At 39.0% G+C, this 26,139-nt stretch overlaps 2 protein-coding genes across 2 annotated transcripts in view; one reads left to right on the top strand and one right to left on the bottom strand.

The window, feature by feature from the left end:
- fbxl17 (F-box and leucine-rich repeat protein 17) overlaps positions 1–17,397 on the bottom strand; it is a 316,022-nt gene extending 298,625 nt beyond the window's left edge. The window contains exons 1-5 of the mRNA XM_088911430.1: positions 17,144–17,397; positions 13,732–14,444; positions 7,508–7,630; positions 7,035–7,292; positions 5,757–5,888 (exon numbers count right to left, since the gene is read on the bottom strand). Of these exons, the coding sequence (XP_088767556.1) occupies positions 5,757–5,888; positions 7,035–7,292; positions 7,508–7,630; positions 13,732–14,424 (1,206 nt within the window). The 5' untranslated portion in view covers positions 14,425–14,444; positions 17,144–17,397. The remainder of the gene's footprint in view (positions 1–5,756; positions 5,889–7,034; positions 7,293–7,507; positions 7,631–13,731; positions 14,445–17,143) is intronic.
- A 1,401-nt stretch (positions 17,398–18,798) lies between these two features.
- On the top strand, positions 18,799–26,118 carry prxl2c (peroxiredoxin like 2C). Its single transcript, XM_088910000.1, has 6 exons — positions 18,799–18,982; positions 19,362–19,430; positions 19,982–20,035; positions 20,387–20,492; positions 24,600–24,734; positions 25,105–26,118. Exons 1-6 carry the CDS (start codon positions 18,803–18,805, stop codon positions 25,230–25,232), a joined length of 672 nt encoding a protein of 223 aa, XP_088766126.1. The 5' UTR covers positions 18,799–18,802; the 3' UTR covers positions 25,233–26,118.
- Positions 26,119–26,139: the final 21 nt, after the last annotated feature.

Here is a 26,139-nt window from a genome sequence, read left to right as displayed (position 1 = left end):
TACATTGTTATGTATGTTTCCTCTGGTATTTTCTTATATGTATTCTCGGGTTTCAGAAAAATAAAAAAATGATTTTGTTTCAATGTTGAAAGGAACATGACAAGATTTCACTCCAAGAAAGGTGCGCTTGAAGTCGAGGCCTTGAAAATTCAGGGCTCAAACAAATATCAGGAGAGTTAGCTTATCACCCTTCAGTTACTCAATTATTTCAAACACTTAATAATTCAACTTGGAAAGCAGGAAGCACACTCAAAAACAATATGTCAAACAAACACTTGATGTTATTTTATCCTTGATCACAAACTGACCTCGATCAAAAGGACCTGAAAAAAACGCTAACTCCCCAAATACAGCTGTTATACACTGAGGGTCCATACTGAGCATCAAAAGACACAATTATATTTTAGTAATCTTGAATACAAACATTTGATATTGATTAAATGTTTTTGGTGGTATTCTGAATGACCATTCATGGCTGACCCTGATACACTCAAGTGATAATGTTGACAAGCACTAAGATCACCTCATTAATGAAAGAACTGATTTAACCTTTTGAATTTCAAGTCATGGTGAAAATCAAGAAAATGACATAAAGCAATCCACATGCCCCATCTATCAAGACACAAACTCTTTCATATAATAGGTTCGTGGAGGTTGAATTGAATCAGCACACTGCTGCTCGGCCTCTGGAGCATTATAACCCAACACACAATCCAACAAGCCAATGATGGACCACAATCTGAAGACCACGTCAAAACACCACTCCGATATCATACCACATCATCATCAAAGTACGATTCAAGCAGCAGTGTGCATTTTACTACTGAACCCTGCTTGTAGCCACTGATAGCAACCTGACTGGTTGGTCCTATGTTGCCTCCTCCTCATGTGTGAATGCTCTTGCAGAACAATGAACTTGCTGCAATGGCTTTCTTCCTAGTGAAGAATATGGCAGTTCTGTTATAGATATCCTACGTGTGAGACTTGAACCCCTTTAAATAGTTATTGGATGAGGTGGGACAATTGTACAACATCTGGAGCTCAGAGACCAGTGAACACATACATCCTTGTCCAGGCTTTGTTTGAAGAATGACAATCCCACAAGTCAGAATCTGCAAACTGGCACTGAGCACGTTTATACTGCTTCCAATGGTGGCCACAAGTGCTACTAGCCTGTGATTTTCACAGTATACCTTCTGTTGAGCAATGTGTTGATGCCAAATATTAGTCAGTAGAATAAACTGACTAAGTTAAACCGTCAGAGCTTCTGAAATCTGAGAAGATTAGGCTACAAACCCGGAGTGCTACACTTAACACTAAGGGAGTAAAGATCTTAAAATGTTTTTTTTTTGATACTTTGGTGCAATACTTTTGGTTTTTTTTATCCTTTGTTATCACCCACACGCATCAGTGATACATTCCCCTGTACACCATGATGAAATGTTGTGCTCACTTGTCTCTTTATTGCCACACTGATGAATACCACGTTAAAAAGCATTAAGAGCAAACCTCCCTTCCAAAACACAGTAGGTTACGAGCATAACCTTGGTTCTCTGGAAAGAAACAGGGTCAACACATTCACCGCTGCTCCTCTGCGGAGTGCATATGAAGGCTGAAGATCAACGGGACAAAGGACAAGGCAGCTCAACGCTATTTGTTGCCAAACTAGCACCCTTCTGGGGCCGACAGTGAAGTGTACACCCGTCGCCAGGCAGATGTGTACGGTCAGGAGAAATGCCACACTCAAAAAGAGAAAACGCAAGTCTGCACACCAGGGAGGTTCAAAGGGAAGCTGTAACAAAGCCTCCATGACTAGGAGACCCCACCCCCCCGGTGCTGTGGACACAGTATCACAGCCTTGCGTAGGATACGAGAGGCCAGATAGCACAAACCCACGGGCTCTTGGGCTAGCCTTCCAGAGCAGGGTGCTATGTAAAAGCCAGGCTATGTAATGACTTGTGGAACAGAACCCTTCTGTGATCAACACAACATGGGACCTTAGGCCAACGTGAAGGAGTTGCTCTTCTCGTGGATACAGCACTTCATACTGGCTGTATAATCCCATTTTTGAAGACCATGAGCAATGTGAATTAAAGATGGCTAAAGGACAAACTTGGGTTCTTCCCACCCAAACTATACTCTTTCAACAACTTTTTTATAATGGTGGCTTTCATTATTTATATTAAGATTTCATTTTCATTTCCTAGACAAATGACACTGCATATACTAAAGAAATACAATAGAATCTGAATTAAGTTCCCAGTTGCAATGTTCTAGACATTCCATTTTTAATGCTTTTTGCACTGAAACTGTTCTAATATGTTAATCAGGCAGTTGTTACTGAGGGATTACTCAAAAATAAATGAGTTAATGATTTTTTTTTTATTTGGAGAATCGAGTTCTAAGTATGCCATATCCTGCAGGGTAAGACTCTATGGATTTATGACTACTGATAGAGAAATTTATTAGCCTATATTCCAGTTTTGAATTAAATGCTCAAGGAAATCAGACCTTTTAAGAACAGGCCGACTGTAAATAATTCAGAAATGACTCTCCTTTTTGGTAAGGGAAATCAATGTTTTAATCTTCTTCTAAATTTCTAATTAAAAAGGGTAATTGCTTATTGAGCGATTAATCTACTCTCTATTAACTAAGGTAGAAACACTACAATCATATCAAATGCTTAAAATAATTACCAAAGCCTGCTAAGGAAAACAATTTCTCTACGAAATTTTAAATAGGACAGCATTAAATACATTCTCTGGTCATCCACTGTAAATCTAAACATACAATATTCTTATTACTGTAACTGGCGGTACTGTAGAAATTGTTTTCTAACCATGAAGCGAATACCAAATTACCAGCCGCTATATTTACAAACATTGAAGGCAAATACCATTTGTTAACATTAAAGATTTCTATATGCAAGCAGAAACTTTAAAAATTAAATTTCCAAATAACATACAATAATATATATACAAAACAAGTAAGCCTGTTTAAGGAAGAGATAATTATATGAAAGCATTAAAGCTCTCGTATATGTTAAAAAAAAAACGTAAAACTTCCAGGACATTTTTGCATTGCTTGCTGAATTCTGGCCTTGAAAAACCTAAAACTGTTAAATACTTTCGTGGTAAGTAACATATTTCAGCAAACCAGAACCTAACACTTGGTCATTATGAAAGATCCGTACTACAGCCGAAGACTGGGCATGGCATGACAAAGCATCAATAAAGATCACAACCATTTGAACTCTGCTAAAATGTGTTTTTCAATTGATGATGGTCTCATATATGTGCAGAAGAAACCACGAAAGGTTTAAAAAGGCCTGTATGAAAAGGACACCATTTTGAGGCCACAAGTCTAATGATGCACTCATTAATGAAAAGGCTGGGTAATTCTTCATGCTGACAGTGATATCCCTCAAAGTGTTATTTTAAACATCTCCTTTTCTTACAGTCCCACAATCTCTTAGGCTTTTAGCGCAGTAACACTTAACCCCTCATGACAGCTAATTCAGAGCTGAACACCACACATGGATATGCTAAATTGTCACATCTTAATTTGAACCAGTGGGCCAAGCTGGACAGAGACAGACATCAAAGCCAAGCATCAATATATGACTGCAATGTTCCGGCAGCCACACTACTGATTGAAAAGAGGAACATCCCTTTAGTCAATGTAAAATGTCTCCGACAGTCTTTGCCAGAGCTTGTACACTTGTGTTACAGCGAAAGGCAAATCCATCAGGTCTAAGATTCTTTTCTGTAGCATATTTGACAAGGCAGCACAATGTGGCCCACAATAAACAGAAGTTTTAAAACATTCTCATAAAAACGCTTCCTAATGTCGAACTGAGGTCAGAGGCAAAACGTACAGAATAATTATGATGGTCGTCTTAAATCTAGAGTTTCTAAAGTGTTTCAGTATTAATAAATGCAAACATTCAAATTCCAGGGATCTGGTTATGTGTCTTGTTTTAGGTTTCTTTTGTGTGGTTTATCCATTAGGCTTTACATAATCAACAAAGCTACGTAGTTTGGGCTTGCGGTAAAAGGACTTTGGCTAAAAACGCAGGAACCAGATGGTGCTTAAGAAAAATCAGTAACTTAACCGTTTCCTTCTGTTGCTACATTTTATGAAACCACCGTATACTGAGATATAACACTCCAAAAAGATCAGACAAACGCAATGATAAAATTCCAAAGGATCAGATTTCAGACTTGATTCATTCCTACATCCTTTTCTATTGCTGCCCTCTTCCAGGTTATAATTTCCACCACCTAGTTCACATTTTCCTGAAATTAGAACTGCAGCTGGTTATAAATTACCAATCATTTTTAACAGAAGGTCTTCATAAAGAGCTACAAGTAAAATAAAATCTATAACAAAATGCAGACCTACTGTATCTGAAATGGAGCACCAGTGACATCTACTGTTAGCACAGAGACACTGTAAAATTATCTCCTCACTGTGGGCCTCTCGTCTCTCATCAAACTATACCACGCTTTCAAAACTTCATACACTCTTCGATTTCCTCTTGTATTTTAGTACAAGGCAAATAATATGCAGAAAAAAAACTTCTGCAATACCAGAAGTGAAACTACTATGAACTGTACATTAATTGTATGAGCATAGGCAAAAAGACACTTGGGAAAAAATCTGAAGGAAAAAGAGAACAGACAATATACCTATCAAATTGCAATAGAAAGGGAATACTGCATAGAAGGAGATATTCAGAATGTCTCAGTGTATAAGGATCAGGGAAGATACAGTTTCCAAGACAAGGCTTATCAATAGTAATATGTCTGGCCTAAGCAGAATACTGTTTGGTACAACTTTTTTGTTAAAATAATTGACTTTTGTAAGCCTTCTGTTACTGAAGTTCTGGAGTAGCTAAAAAGAAACCAGACATATATCAGGACTTTTTAATGATAAAGTGAAATATTATTAGACATCTCCAAAGCTCGTAAAAATGAGTTGGTGGTTTCTTTGTTTTATTATAGCTTTATCACGAAGTATAATGTAGTAGCCTACTTTATTCCTCGTAGATACAAACATAGCTAGGAATTATGTTTTCTTCTTTTGCTTTTTTGCTGTTGCCATCATACTCTTTTGTTTTGGGCAAAAGCAGCTGAACGTGGCAGTTGGGGGGAAAAAAAAAGGTTTCTAAACAATTTCCACATGTTTAGCAAGGTTAAGCTTCTGATATCTGAGCTGCGTGAGCTCCAAAATGAAGAATTAAATTTGAACCTGCTGCTTTTTCTGCATGACTCAGAAACACAGCTTTGATATAATCAATCGCAAACAAAGATCATCTAAGGTTAAAAGGGTGGATTCTTTTAATGACATTTATTGTCTGTTTGCACTCAAAAGCAGTTTGAACACATACAGAACTCTTAATTATTTTAAACAGACTCAGACCTCTCGTTGTTTGGTTGGCTGTACAGTATATTCCTTGACTAGTGATAACAGCTGTTTCTAAATAACTATTATTTGTGGGGCTTATTGAATTTCAGTGTGGTATAGCATTTGATATTTATGAGAAATGGCAGCTACTAGTTTACCTAAAGCAGACATGTCTTACTGGGGCAGTAATGGGCATGGATTTAACTTACAGTTTGTGGTGAAGCAGTCTCCATGGCATAATGTTAAAATCACTTACATTTCTTCCAACTGTGCCTTTTTGTATAAGCAACCTGTAACAGAACACGGTGTATGTTTAAGGAGAGCTGGTCACTATGGAGGAGACATACCAGTTTGTTTTCTTGCATGTAGATTCTCTGCAGCTTTGGGCAGCCCTTTGCCAACGCTATCATGCCTTCATCAGTCAAGTTGTAGCACTGTCCAAAGTGAACATCCCTCAGCTCTGAACAGCGCTCCCCCAGCTGTAAGGAACAGAAAACCACATCAGAAATTTACAACGATGACTTTCTTTTTTCCCCACCAAAAGGAGATAAGAAAGGAAATCGTCATTATGCGCAACATGAAAAAAAAACGACAATTAAAAACACGAACAAGCGGACATAACTGGAAAATATTTAAAACCAAAAACAGAAGGCACTTCTTTTAAGACACTACTTGGGTGTCTGGAACAAGCTCAAAACCCAGTAAGCTGCTGGAGGAGATCCTCTGATCAATTAGCTACTATCTACCAAACGATAGATAGGTAACACATGAGGAGAGCCCCTTCAGACTTTCTTGTGGAAAATAATCTTACCACATGAAGCAATGGCAGTTTAAGTGCTTAAGTGTTTTAAATACAGGGCCCTCTTTGTTTTATGCAAACTGAAATACCGCCTCATCAACACCATAAAAACAGCAATAGTTTTTGGGCCCATTTTAATGATCTGGCAGTTCTCTGTGCAGACAGAAAGAATCAATACAAAAACCCTTTTTATTGCCTCCAGGAAAATAGTTTCCTGAAGCAGCTGATTTCTGTAAAGCCTCAAGGGCTCCAGGAGGTAGGCATGTAGCCTACTGAAACATGCGGTTCTGACTGGTCATTAGGATAGCCCTGATAATAAAAACTATGCTTTAATGTATTTATAAATAGCAGTATAGAAAACCCTACTAAAGATATGCTAAAAAATTGCACTTGAATCCCTTAAAAACAATGCAAGACTTTAAAAAGAATCATTTATAAAGTATTTCTGCAGCTAGGATCACACATTCTCCCTTCTCTTAACGACAGACTACTGTTCTTTTAAATTTTCTCCATTCATTGGAAGTTTCATTTCACACCTCTCTGCACCCATTCTGACTTCACACCTCTTGATTGGCCTCTCTTTCTGTCCCCTGCTCCCGCCTCTCACTCCTCCTCCCTCCCAACCCTTGTTCTCCCGCTACTTAACCTTTGCCTACTGCCCTGTCTCTCTCACACCTGAAGAAGGCTCCACAGCCGAAACGTTGTGTTCTCTTTCTTCTTTTTTTCAGCATGGAATAAACCTATTACTTGTTCATTTATAAAGTATACTTTACAGAGGTATACTGCGCTGTTCCATACACTTCTCAATTTTTCTTCTTAGGTTTACCTTTTTGAGAGCCTCGTCTGTGAGTTTATCCTGGTTGCCCACATGCACTTTCTGAAGGAGCGGGCAGTGTGCTGCAATAGTCATGAGGGACAGGTCACTCAGCTGCTTACACCGATAGGCCGTGTACTTCAGGAGACCTGTGCACTGCGAGGCCAGAGAGCAAATCCCATAGTCTAAAACATTCCGGCAATCAGAGATATTAATTTCAGTCACATTCTGCCTCCTTGATGCAATCTTTATCAAAAGGTCATCTTTGACCTGCAAGAGACACATAAAAAAGGTGCATTATTTTCTTGCTTTTTTACAACAATGGTCTGCAAAAGGACGTACTCCGTTATTAGCACAATGCCAACATCGCATGTGTGGTATATACTCTAATTCAAAGCATACACGTTTTCACTTAATACAGAATATATCTACAGGTCAAAATGAGGGTGCAAAAATGATTCTGCAAAAGAAAAATTCACACAAACCTGTTGCAAGCCACTGAGGTCTATCTGTTTCCAGAACTGAAAATCTAAACACAGATCATACCAATACTTGCAAACTAGAGATGCAGAGAGACAGCGTTCCCTCACGGAGAGATGAGAAAAAACCTGCAGGGAAGACAAGACAAAGCAGTCATTTTATTCTTATATTTCCATGCAGCTGATGTCCAAGCCAGTACAAGGATTCAACGAAAATAGAAAATAAAAAATAAAAAAAATCAACGTGCCCTATGTCACGCAAGAACAATTTTTAGCACATTGGGCCTATTTAGCCTGGAGAAACGTTTCTTCTGGGCAAGTGCCAGGAAGGCCTGACTGGGGTATCTCACACTAAGCACCGTCTCCCAGTTCTCGGCGGCTGAACATTAGCTGATAAGTCAGCACTGGTTGCTGGAAAGAGGAAGCAGGACAGGGAGCACAACACACAGTCAGGACAAAGCAACAAATTCCAGACAAGTTTTGCGGGAAAAGCAATATGGAGAAAAAAAACGACTCGTTTGGAATCGTTTGAATCGTTTCTTTGCAATAAGTTATTTAAGACAAGGTTTCGTCTGGCTCCCTAAACAAAAAGGATTCAGGCTTTTATTTTTTCTTTGGTCATTGTTGCTTATTTAAAGGCTTAAACAAATTGTTAATAAAAACACACCTTTCAGAAAGTATGCCCCTATAAAGAAAATAATCTTCTAGCTGGAGTACTGCATGGCTTCCTTGCCAATATAATTATGGGAAGACGGAAAATGTATTGTCAAGGCACAGATCATTAAATCTCTGTGATAGTGCACTATTTAATTTTCTAATGAAATTAGACTTCATTTCATTTTCTTTCCTATGTAATTTAGTTTCACCCCAAACTGAGTTTTTGACAGATATTAATATGCTAATAACTGCTCATTACGTTACCATTAATGTAAGCAACAAGCTGAATTAGTAGAATGCCTTTCTCACCAGGGATCTGGACTCTCATAAGTCTCTAATGATCCTAGAACACAGCAGCTAATCATACAACACTAACAAAACTCAATTACAATTCACCCACTGGAATTTGATTTACACGAGAACAGAGAAAACAAAGAGAAAAAAAGCCTTTAAATCTGACCGTGAACTAAGCATAACACTTTTGGGATTTACAGTAGAGGCCAAGCGTAATAAGCCCTAACAATTCTAAAAGGGAGGGCATTTGTAAAGCATGGTGTTGGTGACAATGTGCATTTTTTATTGTTAATACACTCAGCCAAAACTAAACTAGAGAAAAAAAATGCAACTGGATAAAATTGGTGACAGCAAGACAGCAAGTCTTCAAGACCCAAAACACTATTCTTATCACCACCTTGCAGTAAAGGACAGTATTGTGTATTTATCAAGACGGGCATTGCCAACTTTGTTTTCTTAACTCCAACAGCGTTTATTATTGCAGTAGAGAGGAGAAAGGTGGTGCCTCTTGCTCCAGTTACATCCCCCACAAGCCCGTGCAGGGGTGACAAGCTGCCTGCCATCTCTTGACCAATCTGGCAAAGGTAACCGGCCAGGAGACTCTAAATAACCAGGAGGAGACGGACCTACCAGGAAGTCTCATCTGCTGCCTGGAGAGGACGCAGATCCTCAGCAGAGCATAACATGAGATGGAGAGGGAAAGCAGAGCCGGCGTGCCAAAAACCGGAAGTGTTTTGGTAAAGTATGTGAACTTTGTTACTTGGTATTTGATCTGTGTTCTGTAAGTCCTGAAAGCTGGTAAGCAGCTTACCTCTCTGACTACGCCTACAGAGGAACTCAGAACAAAGAACTGGTCTTTGGTTTTGGCCTGGTTACCTGTGTCCCCTAAACAGTGAAATAAAAGATGGTTTTCCACCTCAGTGTATTGTCTTTGTGTGTCCACAGTCTGAAACTCTGTCTCATTAAGAGTCCCTAAACTGCACTGTCTTGCCTGGTGTAACAAGGGCATTAAACAGCCCATGAGACACACAGCTGGGCATTATTACAAACCAAATTGCTATCTGATGAAGACATCCACCTCCAACAGTCTGAAGCAATGTTTTCTCAGAAGCAGATATTGCATGGTTTGTGCTGGATTTTAACTTTTGCAGGAAAAGCTGATCGGATTTGAGACCTAATGGAAATACAGCCAATGCAATCCAAACAATATGAGTAACCACTTGATCACATGATGAAGAATGAAGAGTCACTTTTATCAGGTTAATATAAAACAAATAGCATCAACAATACTTCATGAAAAGCCATCTAAGAAAAAAGAGGTGATAAAGAGTAATACGTCTGACACAGCTCTGAGACTGCAGAAGTAATTTGTTGTAACATCTGAAATAAATTTATAGTTGGATTCGACTGCTTACCTCCATCCCAGGTAAAAGCAGTATAGAAGAAACCTTGCAGATTATTGCTATGGACACATTAAATGCACTCGGCAGCTCCCTCGCTAATGTTCCGTGATTTTCTGCCAGGCATCCTGTTCCTAGCAGTCTCATCACATGCACAGGAAACAACTACATTTCAATGAATTAAGTTCTTGCTGTCCATGATCCCACATATATCTGCGTATATAATATATACTCCACAATCCATTTTCTAACCTTTTTATCCTGCTTACCCAGGTGTCGGGGAAACTGGAGCCTATCCCAGCAAGCAATGGGCACAAGGCAGGTTACACCCCAGATGGGACACCAGTCCATCACAGGGCACACACAGACACAAACACACACACACATTCATACCAGGGGCAGTTTTCCCTGAAGTCAACCAACATACCAGTACGGCTTCAGATTGTGGGAGGAAACCAGTGCACCCAGAGGAAATCCACACAGACACAGGGAAAACATACGAACTCTATACCGATGGCACCACATGAACTGAACCTAGGACTCCAGTGCTGCAAGACGGCAATGCTAACCACAGCACCAGAACACTGTCCAATATACTTTCCAGGCTCCTTCTAAATTACTCTAGCCAGATGTGATCCTTGATGTTTTATCCAGCTCATTTCTGAACGTTATAGAAAACCTTATGGCATTTAACAATAAAAGTACTGCTGTGCATGTTTCTGTATGCATTATCAAAACTGCTTGTCCAAAATAATTACAACTGTTGATATTTGTATTCTATGGTCACCTTATCCATTTTCTTTTCAAATGATATACACAGAAAAAAAATCTACTGAGCTTCAGAACCAACTGTCAAACTGCAAGTCTCAGAACGTTCATCATGTAAATACCCTCTTTCTACAATGTCCACTACTGACATCTCAACATACAAGGCATTTCTACAGCCAGACTCTGTAAGTAGTAAGAGTATGTTGGGGTTTTTTTAATAATTCCCCGAGTACAATACAAGATTAAGTTTCTAATACTGTCTGTTGAGCAACAACCAAAGCTGTGGGATGTGATTTCATTTCCAATGCCTAATTAAGTTGCTCAGTTTAAGTGAATTAATCCAGTTATAATTATGCTGAACATGATATTCAGGTAACACAGGTACTGTATGAAAGTGGATAACAATGGCAAGCAGTTTACTCACTGTCAACAACACAGGATGATCTGTAAACAGGACTCGTATAATATTTTTCATGTCATTAATTAATCCTGCTTTAAGATCATTTTGTGCTGAAGAATGATTTGTTCCCTGACCTTGGAGTTTTGACACAAGGCAGTAATTCCTCTGTACACAATGAACAGAACAGTAATAGTAAATGTTTACAGTTTAAAATGCAAACCGTTGAATATGCTGTTTTTGGTGATTTTCTCTGGGGGTGAGCTCAAATATCCATGACGATATTGTATATATTAGAATTCTCTAGCCCTGGTCCTGGACACCCACAATCATCAAATTCCAAGGACAACGACATGCAACAACTGCATTGTGGTTTAGTTAAGCATGGGATAGGATGAACAAAGCATGTCAACCGGTGCTTCCAGTGGGTTAAAGTGACATAAGAAAAGATAGGACTGGGGATATTCCTGGATCAGTGATGTAAAGTAAACAGAATAACAGCCAGTTCCAAATCAAAATTTAATACACAGGCATTAGAAAGCCACGTTTGTCTATTTTAGAATAAGGCAATGCACTTCTCTATCGATATATTGTACTTCTTGATTACTAGAACGTGTTTAGAACAATAGAAAGTGTTTAATTTTTTGCATGCAAATGTTTTTGGAGAACAGCACTTTCGTACCCTCCTAAAACACTGACTCTTAATCTACCCTTACATACCTCCTTTTGGGAATCATTCTTCCTTTATTTTAGTGCTTTCTGTTCTTAAAGTGTGCATATACACTTGTACAAAGCAGCAACAGGTATTTCTTACAGGCAACTCTGCCTGTTTATGCACTTTTTATGCATCTAAATATGCGCTTTCACTAAAGACAGACTGACACTACGTTGTATGATGTATAGCAAACCTATCAAACTACATCTAATTTTAACCAGCACTTTAGTCCAATAGAGGGCATCACTGAGGCACAGCCTAACTACTTATACAACGAGTGCAAAGCAGGGTATACCCTGGAAGGGATTTGTTCTTATCAAGATGCACACGCCCACCAGTTATCCATCCGAACTGTGGAGGACATTGGAGCACCTAAAAAAAAAACCAGGGAGGGAGGGAGGCAGGCACAGGGACAACATGCAAACTCCACACAGAATGTGCACCAAGCCAGCATTGAACCCAGAAGCCAACAGCCATACGCCAACAGCCCTCACCACCGTGCCACTCCATATCCCAAATCATATCAAAATAAAACTTAATCAATTCCTTTATCTGCTAAGAATTTCATGAATAAAAACGCAAGGGATCAATGTGACGGATATACAGTAAGACGAAGCGTTTAACACCAATAAACTAATAGTTTCTACTTAACGATTAAGGTATAGTCTTTAAGGACCAAGGAGCATCCTGTGATCACGCATTATAAAATATTCAAGACTGTTTGGATTTGGAAATATGAGACTATGGATTTTTTCCAATAGAGGCTGGGAGGGGCAGAGGTCAGATTTCAAACAGCTTCAGCTTTTTTTGTACCTTCGGATATCATTGGAAAGTGTTAATGTAGCCGGAACTCAAAGAGTCAAAGAATGTTTTGTGCCTTGTCAAAATGTCAATGTTTTTCGGCAAGTTTTTCATTAAATACCACTTCTTTTCCTAAGAGTCCCTCTATTTCCTTGAAAATACCAAATATAGTTTTGCCATAATACATCACATTTTAAATTTTAAAAAATGAATAAAATTTATGAGATGTGAATAAATAAAAGACTCTATAATGTGCCTCCTAAAGAGATAAAATAAGACGATGGACTTAAATTATAAACTCGCATTATAGCACCACTCAAAAAAAGATTTTTGTTTTCCGATTCAAATAAATACGTTTCTGGAATCTTGTTGCAATTGCACTGCAACTAAATACAACTCCTTTTCCTTTAGCTTTTTGTTTGGCAATGCCTGATATCGGGCATGCACAAACAGTCAGTTCAATCTAATTCATTGAGAAGGAGTACAGTTAATCAATTAACCAGCAGAAACCAGAGAAAGATTAAACAGATTTTTCATCCGTTAAAATTTCTCCAGTGCTACCAGAATGCGTCATCAGTGCATCTCTCCGACAGTTCCAGAAAATTGAGTATATAGACCTGAATGCTTTCCGCACACAAAAACACACACCTGACTATGTCTTCCTGTAAGCACGGTCAGGAATATCTGTACTGATACCAACACTCTGGGAATCGGTTGCTAGGTGCACAAACCGGTGTGACTGAATTAAATTGACAGTTTTCTATTAATGCACTTTTCATCTAAGTACGCTGTATAATAAAATAACTTCCTTACACTTACAAAGTGCTTTTCTGGACACTCCACCCAATGTGCTTTAGAACCAATGGGGACTCCACCACCAATGTGAATCCCCACCTGGATGATGCGCCAGTACACTCACCACACATCAGCTATCAGTGGGGAGATGAAGCCAGTTCAGAGATGGGGTTTATTAGGAGGCCATAATTGGTAAAGACCAATGGGAAATTTGGTCGGAACACCCCTACTCTTTTCGAGAAACACCCTGGGTTTAACGAGCACAGAGAGTCAGGTCCTCGGTTTTACTTCTCATCTGAAGGATGGTGCCTTTTTACAGTACAGTGTCCCCATAAATATATACAAATAAAACTCAGGCAGTACCCCAGCCCGCAGGTTCCCCCTCTCCTCTTTTCACACTCACGTTTAGCAGGATCGACGCAGGGAGGTGGTTGATGCTGGGCATGTCGGCCTCAAACGCTTTACAGTCACCCTGGCTGTCGCTGGGCACCAGCGGGGTGCTCTCGGAGGGGCTCTGCGGGGTCGCAGTGCTGGCGGTGCCGGCGGGGCTCTCCCCCGCACCCGTCGGGAGCCCCCCAGTAGAGCCCTCCGAAGAGGACGAGGAGGGCAGGATGCAGAGGGGGATGTGGAACTGAGGCGGCGGCGGCGGCGGCGGCGGCGGCGGCGCCACCGCGGCTGGGGCACTGCCCGCGCCGTTCTCGGCCGCCTCCTGGAAGGCGCGCCGCGCCTGCTTGCAGGGGGCGCCTCTCTGCGCGCCCGGCGGGCACTTGCGCTTGCAGACCATCTCGGAGTAGTCGCCGGCGGAGACGGTGCGGAAGAGCTTGGCGGGGACGCCCGACAGCAGGCTCTTGCCTTGCTCCTCCCACAGGGCGAGCTCCTTCGGGGACAGGAGGAAGCGGGCGCAGTCCTCGGGGGAGCCGAGCGCGGCGTACCTCTCGGCGAGCTTGGAGGCGCTCTCGAGCTGGTCCTCGGCAAGGCTGCTGGTGTTGTGGACGATGAAGCACAGCATGCACGGCCCGTGCAGAAAGCAGTTCCTCCGCAGCTTCCTCTTCTTCTTCTTCACGCGCTTGCCATTTTTAGAGAGAAGATGGCCCATATAGATGACTCAGGGTGCCTCTGTGGAAAAGCCCAGTTGGGGGGGGAGGAAACACACCCTCAGATAAAAGGCAAGGTAAGGCTGTGGCTCGCTTACAGCCACAGTAAGAGAAACTGCAGTGATAGAACTCGGTCATCTGGGTGTTGGGGAGAAAATCGGAATCAAAATCCGCTTTATTGTCTACAAACAGCCGACATTTTCCTTTGGCCTTGCACATGCCTTACAGGAAACCTCCAATGGACTTTATAAGATGTATACAATCAATGCAACCTGAATAATACAATGCAGTATAAAAAGTACAAAAAACATAAGACGCTGTCAATAAAAGCACTCTGAAGGGGCTCGCTCATACATCACAGCTTGAGTAATTGGGACTCGGAATGAGCAGCCTAAAATGTCGACCAGATGGCAAATCAAAATCAAGTCGTGCAAACATTGCTCGTTTTGTATATCTACACAAACTGTGTGATATCACAAACAGAACTGCTTACACTCAGGCTACTAACATTACAAACACCTGTTGACTATGATTAAACGTGTTCCACATGATAACTTTGCCATGATGTTGAAGCTTCTTTCAAGAAATGGCTGGATGAGATGTCCACGGATCGATTAGCTAATGACTACCAAGAAGGCCAGAGGGGTTAAACAGCCTCCTCTTCTTTTAAACCATTTTTATATTCTTAAAGCACTGGTCCAATCCTGTTCCGTCAATGGTAAAAAAGCAGCTTGTAAAGCATGTGGGGGCAACAGGGGGATGCCATCATGCCATGTAAAAGCTCACTCAAACCAGAGAACACAATAAGAACTGTATTTAAAACTTAGATGAGGAGGCACCTATTTACACAAAGGGTGGCGGGAGTCAAGAACAAGCTACACTGGTGTACTTTGAGAAGTGGCCAAATGTGCTCCTCAGATACTAAAAAGCAAAACAAAATCTAGATGAACCGAAGGGCCTGCTCATTTTCGTAAAGATTATGTTAATTAATTAGTTTCTATATCTATTTTGGAAGGGAAGTACATTCTTAATTCCCCAGGCCTTGGCTGACCAGCCTTTCTGTTATTCCAATTCAAGAGGCAACAAAACTGTGTTGTCAATCATTTAAGAGCCAAGTGTTGTTTCCATTAGGCTATCTAGGACAACAGCAGTGAGCTTTGCTTTCCACCCACTGATGTGATGTGCTGTGATGTGAAACAGCAATCTGAGTACTCTCAAAGTACTTTCACACACATACAGGCAAAGACCTTTGTATCATCTGAGCTTAGTCTGATAAGGTTTAATAGACAGTGACACCTCACTGCAGAAAACTATTTTCCCTTTCCCTACCTTTTAGAGGGGATCCTGACTGGAAGACACTCACTCATAATCCCACAGATGGCAGCTTCGCATCATTGGCTCCTCAGCCAAGTTATGGACGACAATAACTACACGTGCATTTTATCTCCAGTGAACACGGGCCTAAATGCTAAGCTGCTCTTGTAGGATCTACTGTCCTTTGAATTGATGGGCTCCAATTCATATTGCTAAGTGTCAAAATAAGGTGCATGTTCACCTTACGACAATGAATCAATAATATTGGAAGCCTTCCACAGAAACACTGAAGGAAGAAAGGAATATGTGCATTTTTCTAACAAACACACCACTGATGGCTGAACAATATACAGTAGTTCATGGCATTCAAAGAGAGCAGGTGAGGTGATCAAGCCTAGAAAGCAGTTTTTGGTTCTATGGGTGTTATTCAGAAACCTACTTGAATGCTACACTAGTAACCTTAAATGTGCTGAAAAATGCGACTGGTGACAGATCAAGCGCATTTACTGCCTTCAGTTTACTGGCTGCTGTTCATTCAAAACTACAGGAAGAGGTTAACAAAAATCACATTCCAAAAACTGTTGTATCTTTTTTGCATTAAATCTGAATTTGTTGGAGACAACGCAACATATAAAATTAACTTTGGAATCATTGCGTTTATTACTACTAGCGCAGTAGTAGAACTGCATTTATAAAATCATACATCAAAAACCTTGGGAATCTTTTAAGTCTTCATACGTGCTTGTTCGGTAGTTCTACACACTACATAGTTTGGGACGGGATTTTGAAGAGCGTTATTGGTTGAAACTGATCTCTTGTATACACATCTTGAAAACTGCCTAAATAGTACTGTTCAGGCATCCTGGTACTATGCAATTTTAAGCATTTAGCGTTGCAGGTACCAGATGCTCGTCTAATAAAAGAACTATAGTTTTATAATCAATGCCTTGCATAAATCATATAACCAAATGTATTATTTTACTTCTTCCGAGAACTGATCACACACACCATTATTCACAATACATGAGCCGTGGGCTCCACACTATATTATGCAGCGAGCTGCTTTTAAATTAACAGGGGTACTGACCTGCAATGACCTGACATGTACTTGTTTTAGTACAATTTCTATTTACACCGTAAGTACCGGGCCTTCCTCGAAACACAGCAAAAATAATCATTATTTTGCCTTCACCTCGAGAAGCTGAATTCGTGCATGACAAATATTATTTAGACATCTCGGAACACGAGAACAGGCTTGAAAGGCAAGGTCGTTAAGTGATTTTTTGTAAGTTTTTTTTTAAAATATATAGCAATACAACACATTCAGCTGGCAATGTCTAACCTGTAAGAAAAAAAAAACAACTTTCTAACTGAATTACATGAGAAGGAACAGTTCGTCTTACTTACAGCAACGTTTTCTCAACCAGTTCACACAATTCTGGTCGCCTTCAACCCGTGCATTCATAATCCACGTATAAAACACCACCAACAGCTCGACAGACTTAAAATATTGCAGACACAACGCTATGTACGAACGTGTACACACATCATATATATGTTATTGCTCTCTGTGGAAAGTGTTCCGGAATAAGCACAAGAAAGGAAATCCTGCCCCCTGCTTAAAGAGTGATTGGAAAATTCCCTGTTCCTCACTCACGAGTACTGGCTCTTTCCTTGCTTTTTAATTGGAGGACTTCCCTGTCAGTCAAGCCACGGCTTCACGGACTGCATGCTCACCTTGTCTGTCAAGTTGGGTGATGCCCGCCTCCGTGCATAGCAACAACGACACTGTATCGCTAAGATAAAACACCCATAAGAAATAAGTTTAATTGTTTGAAGGGGGAGGAAGGAAGGGAGGTCTTCTGTCATACTCACTATTACTGCTACCGTTCACGTTTTATTTGTTAAGAAAGACGTTGCCTAAGGAAATTCGTCTAATACACGGTAGATTAAAGGATCAGTGGCGTATTATTTAGAATAAAAGCAACTCACAAATATCAGAAATGCTGATTATTTTCCAGCATATGCGTACTTTTCATGATCATAGACTTTAGCATGGCACTGCGTGTCATATTAATAAAGAATTCATGGTAACCTTTATGCTAGATGTCTGCCAACCAATTAGAAACGTTGGGAACACAACAGCCTAAGACTACTGTATGTAAAGACATAATTGTTTTTACATAGAAAATTATATCGATTTCATTCAAAATATTGCTTTTTAATCTTTAATGTATGCTTTTATGACAACAATTATTTATTTTAAAATACTTTGAACATGCTAACACAATTGAAGATAAATACAGAGACTGGACAAGGGCTGCAGAATATCCAATTTTGCTCTGCTTTCGATTTTCTTTTTAAATAAAGGAATGAGAAATCGGTCCTTCTTCAGAAACATGTCGCTAACTGTTCGGTCTGCAGACCGAAAATTGAAAGTATTGTCTGTGAAGTGTTGTTGTCGATTCCACGCATTCTTTTATTTTTGGTACTATATTACTGTCATATTTAGGAGAATGTTGCAAACAACAGCGCGCTGTAATAAAAATGCACAAAATGCAATACGCCAAATTGTCGCTAGGCGTCATAAAAGGCTACTGAAATAGCATTAGATATACAGTATATTTTACAACTATAAAGCTGAATATTTTCAGTGTTCAGCTGCTGCATATCATTAGTGATTTATCTTAAGTCGACAATAACTCAGTTTTTGTCAATTAACCAGTTATTTGTAGCAGGAGCGATGAAAACCCTTTACCAAATGCTGTTCTTCCACAGGGCCGCACAGACGCATAAAACTAGAGATCGGCGGGGAAAGTTTAAGAAAGCAAATAAATATAAATCATCGAGATACAGTAAACATTTATCAGTAGTCCATAGGGGCATGTAATAATTCTGTTTCCAGATGTGCGTTATTTCTCCATGAACTCGGTTACTTCACTGCACATGAAATTGTTAATTTTGTGGGAGTGGTTTCTGAGTTTTTGAACACTTTGCATAGCAATCCCAAAATAGCTCGGACAAGACTTGAGGGAAAAAAAAAAGTTTTACTGTAAGTGGATTGAGATGGCTGCAGATCTTCCCGTCACACAACAAATCGCCAGAGCCCAGCAAGGCCACCAGAAACACCCGGTTAATATTCAGATCTCAGAGGTTGAAGATTGTTTTGTTTACAACCGGCACGGGAAACGGATTCTTTTTAAAAGTTTATATGACGACAAGAAATCAATCATTATTTTCGTTAGGGTAAGAAGCTTTTTTTTTCTGCTACCAATTCCGATACTGCGAAAGCCCTGTTTTAATACCGATGTATTCAAACGTTTCAATACAAGCATTAGAGATCCGATTTAAAGGAATCTGCCTTACGAGTGAGAAGGATAGTGCTGATACATTAAACACAGAGGTGTTTAATTAAAAATGCAGGTATTATATACGTATATTTTTAGATGATTGCATTGAAAGCAGTATCCGAGATGGCACCGTTTTCTCGTGTTGGTATACTTTCATTGCGATTGTGAACTCTTGTTTACTGAAGTATAATAGTTCGTCGTGGATTTTGCATTTAAAACATATATAGCCTATGTTCAATTGTTTCTAATTGAATATTTGACTTTTGTATTTATAGCATTTTTTGTGTTACACATGCAAAGAGTATGTGGAAGATCTGACCAAAATACCTAAGAGGTTCCTCACAGTAAGTAGCAGAATTATTACATTTTTAAAAGTTATTTAAATTTATTTTGATTATTTTCCATTATTTGAAATGTGAATGGTAATTACCAGCAAACAACAAAAATGCCTTATTACAAGGCACATCTCATAAAAGAGCTTAGATTTCTGGGAATAAAAAGGCAAAGGTTATTTTTTCACTCTGTTTGTTGTTAGTACAGTATATTTCAGCTCTCAGGAGCCAGAAGTTCACTTAAACGAACAGCCCACCTGCTTCATTCATCAATATCTTTACAGGTGTTGCCAATCTTTTGAAAACAGATGACCTACAGTATAAGAATAACTGGATTGGGGCTTTGCACAGGCAGGGCTGGGGGTTCAGACCACCAAAATCGTAAAAATAATTTTCAAGAGGAAATTCAAAATATTAAAAGATTTAACTGCGTGACAATATATGTCCCAAGCATAGAGTTGCATTTAAATCCTAATTTCCCAGAGTTTCTACTCCTTTTCAGTAGAAAATATATAGTTCTGTGGAGAATATCATGGTTAAACTCATATTTATTTCAATAACAGGATGCTGATGTCAGGTTGATAGTAATTGGACAGTCTTCACACCATCACATTGAGGTATGTGTTTTCCAAAAGATGAGATAGGTCAGTTACATTACAGCGTTGTTTTAATTTATGATTAACACAGTGCTATACAAATTGGTGGCATTTGCTACCCTACAGTGACCTTTTTTCTAAACATAACATAACATTTTTCTAAACATGTCCTCTCTTGTTCACTAATGTCATAATCAGACCTTCTGCAATGTTATACCCTTCCTTGCTACCAGAATCTTGTTAACAAGGCCGCCACAGATTTGCAGTTCATCTGAAACATCAAGCACATGTTCTCCTTTAGAAAATGCTAGACGTGTCTGTTTATTTTTATGCATCACTCTTACTTATATTACATATGGGTCATACATACAGGCGTTCTGCACACTGACAAGCTATCCACATGAAATATATGTTGATCCAGAAAGGCAAATTTATAAAAAACTTGGAATGAAGAGAGGAGAGGTGTTCACAGAGTCAGGTAATTTTCTTTTTTTTAATTTTGAGATGATATACAGTATCCTCCAGATACTGTATATGCATACATGCAAATAACAAATGAAGGATTTGTATGACTTTCAGTACTGTAGAGGTTAAAGAGGGAGCTGTGTTGGTGTGTGAGTTGCAAAGTGACAAGCAGAGGTTGATTTCACGCTGAAAATTAAAAAGAAAGAAGGAAAAAAAACTTTTCGGCTACAGAGACCACACACCCGAACAAGGTTCCAAAGCCAAACTTTGCATTTCTTCTTCTTTTTTTCTGCTTTTCTGTATGGATTTAACCTTTCCTTTTTAAATAATATTTGTATAAATAGAACATCCATCAATAAAATTGCAAAAAACTAATGCTGAAATGTTTGAATTCCCTGGTGAGGAGTATTTCTCTAACCCTCTTTTGGCTCTGATGACTGGATTCTTCAACCTTTCAGCCTCTTGACCAGAGCTGAGCCTCTTCGGCTTCTCCAGCTTGTGCAGTCTGTACTTGTGATCTGCTTTCCTCAGATCATATCATAAATGTCCTGCTAGAGTCTGCAATGACACATCATGACCTATCATTTGGTTTTTGCGCCCTCTTGACCATCTGGTCATGAAGTGTGGTGCAGACTTCGAAGTGGTATCCTTCTGTAAAGTCAATTTGAGAGCACACTTAAGTTTCTTGACAGACGGCACACACTGTTGGCTGAAATATGTTAGTAAACCTTGGACTCCACCTGCCCCTCCATTCTGAGCCGCGTATCTGGACCAGACAATAGAAAACAGCACTAAAGCAGGACAGGTCCACTTATCTCCTTTACAGAGGGTAGGACATTCGTTTTTCAATGTGAGAAAGAAACATTTTTACCATTTCAGATGCTGCTTGTACTGCTGGCAAACCTATCCACAATCTCAATTTGTGTTTCATCCAACCACGGGATTTGATATAATTTGGTTCTGGGGAGTCAATAAGTTTCTTTTCAGCAAGTTCATATCTCAGCTTTTTAAGATGGTCTGTTAACTCTGCAGTATACAGCAGATTATTGAAATCACCCTGCTGCCAGAGTTTTAGGAAGATTCACAGTTATTTGGTACTGGTTAGCCTCCTTTTCTTAATGCCCTCTTCTTCATGAGGTAGTGATCATCTCATTATTGAACCTCTCACCAATGGACGCCTCAGTCAAAACTGAAATGTCTTTTGTATTTTTTAGTCATTTCTAGAGCTGAAGCAAAATGCATGAGAGAGAAGCTACTGCTTGTAGACGTTGAATATAATGTAATTGGAATCCCAGAAATATGGCTAAAAGAGACTAATGATAACCAATACAACATTAGTGGATCCACAGATTTCCAGAAAGATGGGAACAATGGAAGAAAAGGAGGTGTAGCAGTGTACAGTACTGTACATCCAAAAAGAGCATTCAGGCACAGGATATTAACCTAAAGGAATCAAGGGTTTCTGAACCAGTATGGATCAGGCTTATAAAAACATTCAAAATGTACAGTGTTAGAAGTATGCTACAGACCACAAAATGCAGACATTGATTCAAAGGTAACATTATTTAAATGAGGTCAGCAACGCATTTGTAAAGGAAGAAGTAGTCTTTATGAGAGACTTTTTCACATAGTCATAATGTCTTGGGAAAACCAGCTGCAGAAATAGTGAAATATTACAAATGGCTACTCACTCCCCCCTTACATGGATTGTCAGAGCACCTATAAAAGGGAATGCCCGTATTTTTCTACAAGATAGCATGTAGAAAACACAGGTGTGAGAATCATTAGGAAACTCTTATGATAGCACAGTGTACTGTCAAGTTTATTGAGAAACTACAGGTAGAGTCCAGGACACAAAATTGAGGTAATATTCACCATCCATGAACAAAAATGTACTTGTAGCTTGCCTGTGAATTGTTAATGTATTGCCCATCCAAAAAACTAAAAAGGAATTATAAACCCAATAATTATTTTAATAATTATTTATTACAGTATAAAGATCAGTAATTAAATTGCTTCCTTTTCTTTATGTTGTGGAAATGATAATTATTTCATTAATATGATTTAGGAAACATAGGTCTTACTTAATTGACTTGTTAGAGTTATTTGAGCAAAAGAACAGTAATGGGCATGCACAGAACATACAATATGGCTTTTGAAAAAGTTCCGCATAAAAGATTCATTTTTTAGTTTTAGGACTGCTGCTTTCCTAATTTAAATCTGTGATCTAGGTTCTGGTAAAGTTAGTAAACTAGGAAAGTTTGCAGATGACACCAAATTAGAAGGACAGACAAACGCTGCATAAGCAGCAAAGGCAATTGAAAAGCATTTACTGTAGACAGAAGGCCTGGGTCATTTTAAACTAGGTAAACATCTGACGAATGATATTAAATGTAGACTAGAGCAGAATAATACGTGCACGTGGGAAAAACAAACTATAGACATAAAATGGGAAACATCGAGTTTGAAGAAGCCACCAAGGAAAAGGACTTAAATGTTTGTGTAAACTCATAATATCCATCTTCTACACAATGTGGGGAAGTAATTGAAAGGCAAAAAGAATGCTAGGATACATCCTTAAAAGCACAGAATTCAAAATTGTAGGATATTATGTTAAAATTGTGCAATGATTTAGTAGGCCTCATTTAAAACATTGTGTATAACGTAGGTCACCACACTACAAAAAAAGATGTTACTGCTCTAGAATCAGCCCAAAGAAGAGCAACCAGATACAGTCTTGGGATTGAAGGAATATTGTACACTAGTCTCTAATCATGAACTGAGATTAGTACGATGCGATCTGATTCAACAATTCAGAATCCTCAAAGTCATGCACAGTATCACACCATCTAAATTTGGTGGTCTGTAGCCAATCTATACTAATAAGATTGTACATTTTGAATGTTTTTATAAATCTGATCCATACTGGATCAGTTGACTTCTTCAGATTTCAGGCAAATTAGAAGATAGAATAGGAAACTTAGAACCCAGAGTAGCAGTTTTAAACAACATCTTCCCAACATATTGTAACAATATGGAACAAGTTCACTACCCCTGTTTTTGAACCCTGACATCTTTCAAGAAACAGCTTCATGAGATCCTTGAAGCCACTTATTTAATAGCAAGTAAACAGGCTAGACAGGCCAAATGGCCTCCTCTCATTTCTGACCTTATGTTCTTACATGGTTAAGGTCATTCACCTTTGCCTCAGATCTTTAAATAAATCTCTGACTTGTCCCGTGAGGACAGGGTCTGAGCTACTGTATTCTTCCTACCCAGTGGCAATCCAGGAGGCTCCCAGGAGCTTCTCTAAATTTTATTAAAGTACCAGATGATTAAAAATCATAAGAGGGTTTAAATCTTCAGTATTTCTTTTCTACAGACTCACAAGGTATGGATAACTTTAATCACTCCAATGTTTCGGCTGTGGAACCTTCTTCAGGTGACGCCAGAAGAAGGCTTCACAGCAGAAACGTTGAGTCTCTTTCCTTCTCCTTTCAGTGTGGAGTAAACCTTTACCTGTTCCTTTGCAGCCTACGTATGCTGACGCAGCTACCTACTTGAACCTTAATATTGCGTGTTTAGAATTGTGTGTAGTATGAATGCTGAAGTACGTGTAATATGAACTCTGAAAGACAGAAGAAGGCTCCACAGCCAAAACGTTGAGTCTCTTTCCTTTTCCTTTCAGCATGAAATAAACCTTTACCTGTAATTTTACAGCTATGCTATTGATATGATTTAGCACTCTTTTTCAATACATTTATCATCTTTTAAATCAGAAGCATTTGCTTGGCGGATTCAAATTATAGTTATAGTCAATCAAGAGCATGAATAAATTTGAAGACTGCTGTAAATATGAGGTCACTCTTCATTAAGTGCAGTTCTGTAACTTAACATTGGTTAGCATCGGTCGAGAGCATGAGATAAATAATTCAGAGGTAACAGTAGACATTTATCAAATTACTGTAGACTACTTTAGTGTGTTTTTTGTTCTTTTGCTCAGATGTCCTTCTCCTGAAGATGTTCAGGTGATAGTCTATAACATCCCAAATTACAGAGCAGATTTGTGTTTACTCCAACTGTAATACAATTGTACGACTATAATGTTTTGATGCTGCAGCGGCCCCATGCCCTCATGTGAAGTCAGGCACGCTCATGGGAAGTGTGAAAAGCTTGTGGCGAGCAATGAACAGCCCTGCTTTTGATTTTCAAGGGGATCTTAACCAACAAGGAGGATGCTTAATCTTAGGCCCAGGTAAACTTTGTTGTGCTCTTAATTATTAATGTTTCTTAAATATGTGATACACTACTTAGTTATTGATTATATAACTCTTGCATTAAGACAGTTTCATTTTTAATATAGAGAAAGCATCTGTCCTGGAGCACATTGTAAACAGTTTGCACCGCGAACTCTTGAAACTTGGTAAATGAATGCCTCAATGTGAGTGACAGGTTTGTCTTTACTCCTGGTTGCACATTTTCAGTTTCTTCTTCAGATTTGTATTCCTTGTTTTGATGATGCTCCTGCAAACATACCTTTAAAGCTCTCCATTTTAAGAGCAACACTACGTTTGATCACCGTACTCCAATGTGATTACTCTGTTTTTTTCTGCATCTTTCCACAGGATCTGAAGTTCACTTCACACATTTTGATATGAACAGATTGGATCACATGCCAATAAACTGGTTACTGCAGCTCGCAGGGGTGCAGACGGTGGATTTTAGAGATCAGCCCAGAATTCTTGATGTGTAACACCATGAACTAAAGCAGATGAGTTCGAGCTCATATAAGTCTTACTGTGCAATTTAAACTGTTCAATGCTTTTTTATATTTGCTGTATAGAAGAAAGGGATATAGTTTATGTCAAATTATTCAAAGTATTCACCAGTATTTTTTTAAAGGTTTTAGGTATCACGATAATCACTGTGGGAAATACAGTGTGCAGTATTTAATTAGCTAAATTCATTCTCCTCATACAGTGCCAAGTAAAACGTTTTGAAATGTAAACGCACCATGAAAAACATGTCTGGACTTCTCCGCCCTGAATGCACAAGCCTATTTTCGCTATGGATTCCCAGTCCATTGCGTGATCTGTACGACGAGCCCTGTTTTTGGGCCCTCTCTTGTGTTGTTGACTTACCTTGGCCATGCTTTAAAAGGCAGTGAAATCTAAAACAGATACAACAGCATGTCCCTAGTCCACGTAGTGTAGTGTCCATGAATTTAAATGAATCCAACCTGCATTTATGATCAGTTTTCCCCTTACTGTCATTTTATAACAAATTGATCCCAAAAGAAATTCACTTTTAGAATACCAAAGTAATATGTGCAAAAAATGCAGGGAAAATACTATCCAGCTGGAGATTTTGTTGACTACTTTATTTATTTATGTACCATATTTTTAAACCACATTCTAATTTATATAATATTAAATAGGCAAAGGTCCTCATTTGCAACATTTCTTATGTAATATTTTGCTATTTAACTGTACTCTTCATCACGGAATGAATAGGAACAAGTAGCGCACTGCATAGCAAATTGCTTACTGAGTTGTGAATTGAAAGAATAAAATATGCAGCGTTTCGGAGCTTTCATTCTAATTAATTGAATTAGATTGTGAAATTAAACATGTATTTAAAGGGTAGGGAGAGGACAGTAT

Source organism: Atractosteus spatula, chromosome 3 (assembly GCF_055471065.1).
Source record: "Atractosteus spatula isolate fAtrSpa1 chromosome 3, fAtrSpa1.hap1, whole genome shotgun sequence".
In the NCBI taxonomy this organism is placed as follows: Eukaryota; Metazoa; Chordata; class Actinopteri; order Semionotiformes; family Lepisosteidae; genus Atractosteus; species Atractosteus spatula.
The sequence above is the reverse complement of the archived record's forward strand: the minus strand, read 5'-3'. Positions and strand labels throughout refer to the sequence as shown.

Excerpts from the sequence above, each read along its gene's own strand:
- prxl2c (XM_088910000.1), top strand. The coding sequence starts at position 18,803 with ATGGCTGCAGATCTTCCCGTCACACAACAAATCGCCAGAGCCCAGCAA. Across the intron at positions 20,036-20,386 it reads CTTCACACCATCACATTGAG|GCGTTCTGCACACTGACAAG; the intron begins GTATGTGTTTTC and ends TCATACATACAG. Across the intron at positions 24,735-25,104 it reads ATGCTTAATCTTAGGCCCAG|GATCTGAAGTTCACTTCACA; the intron begins GTAAACTTTGTT and ends ATCTTTCCACAG.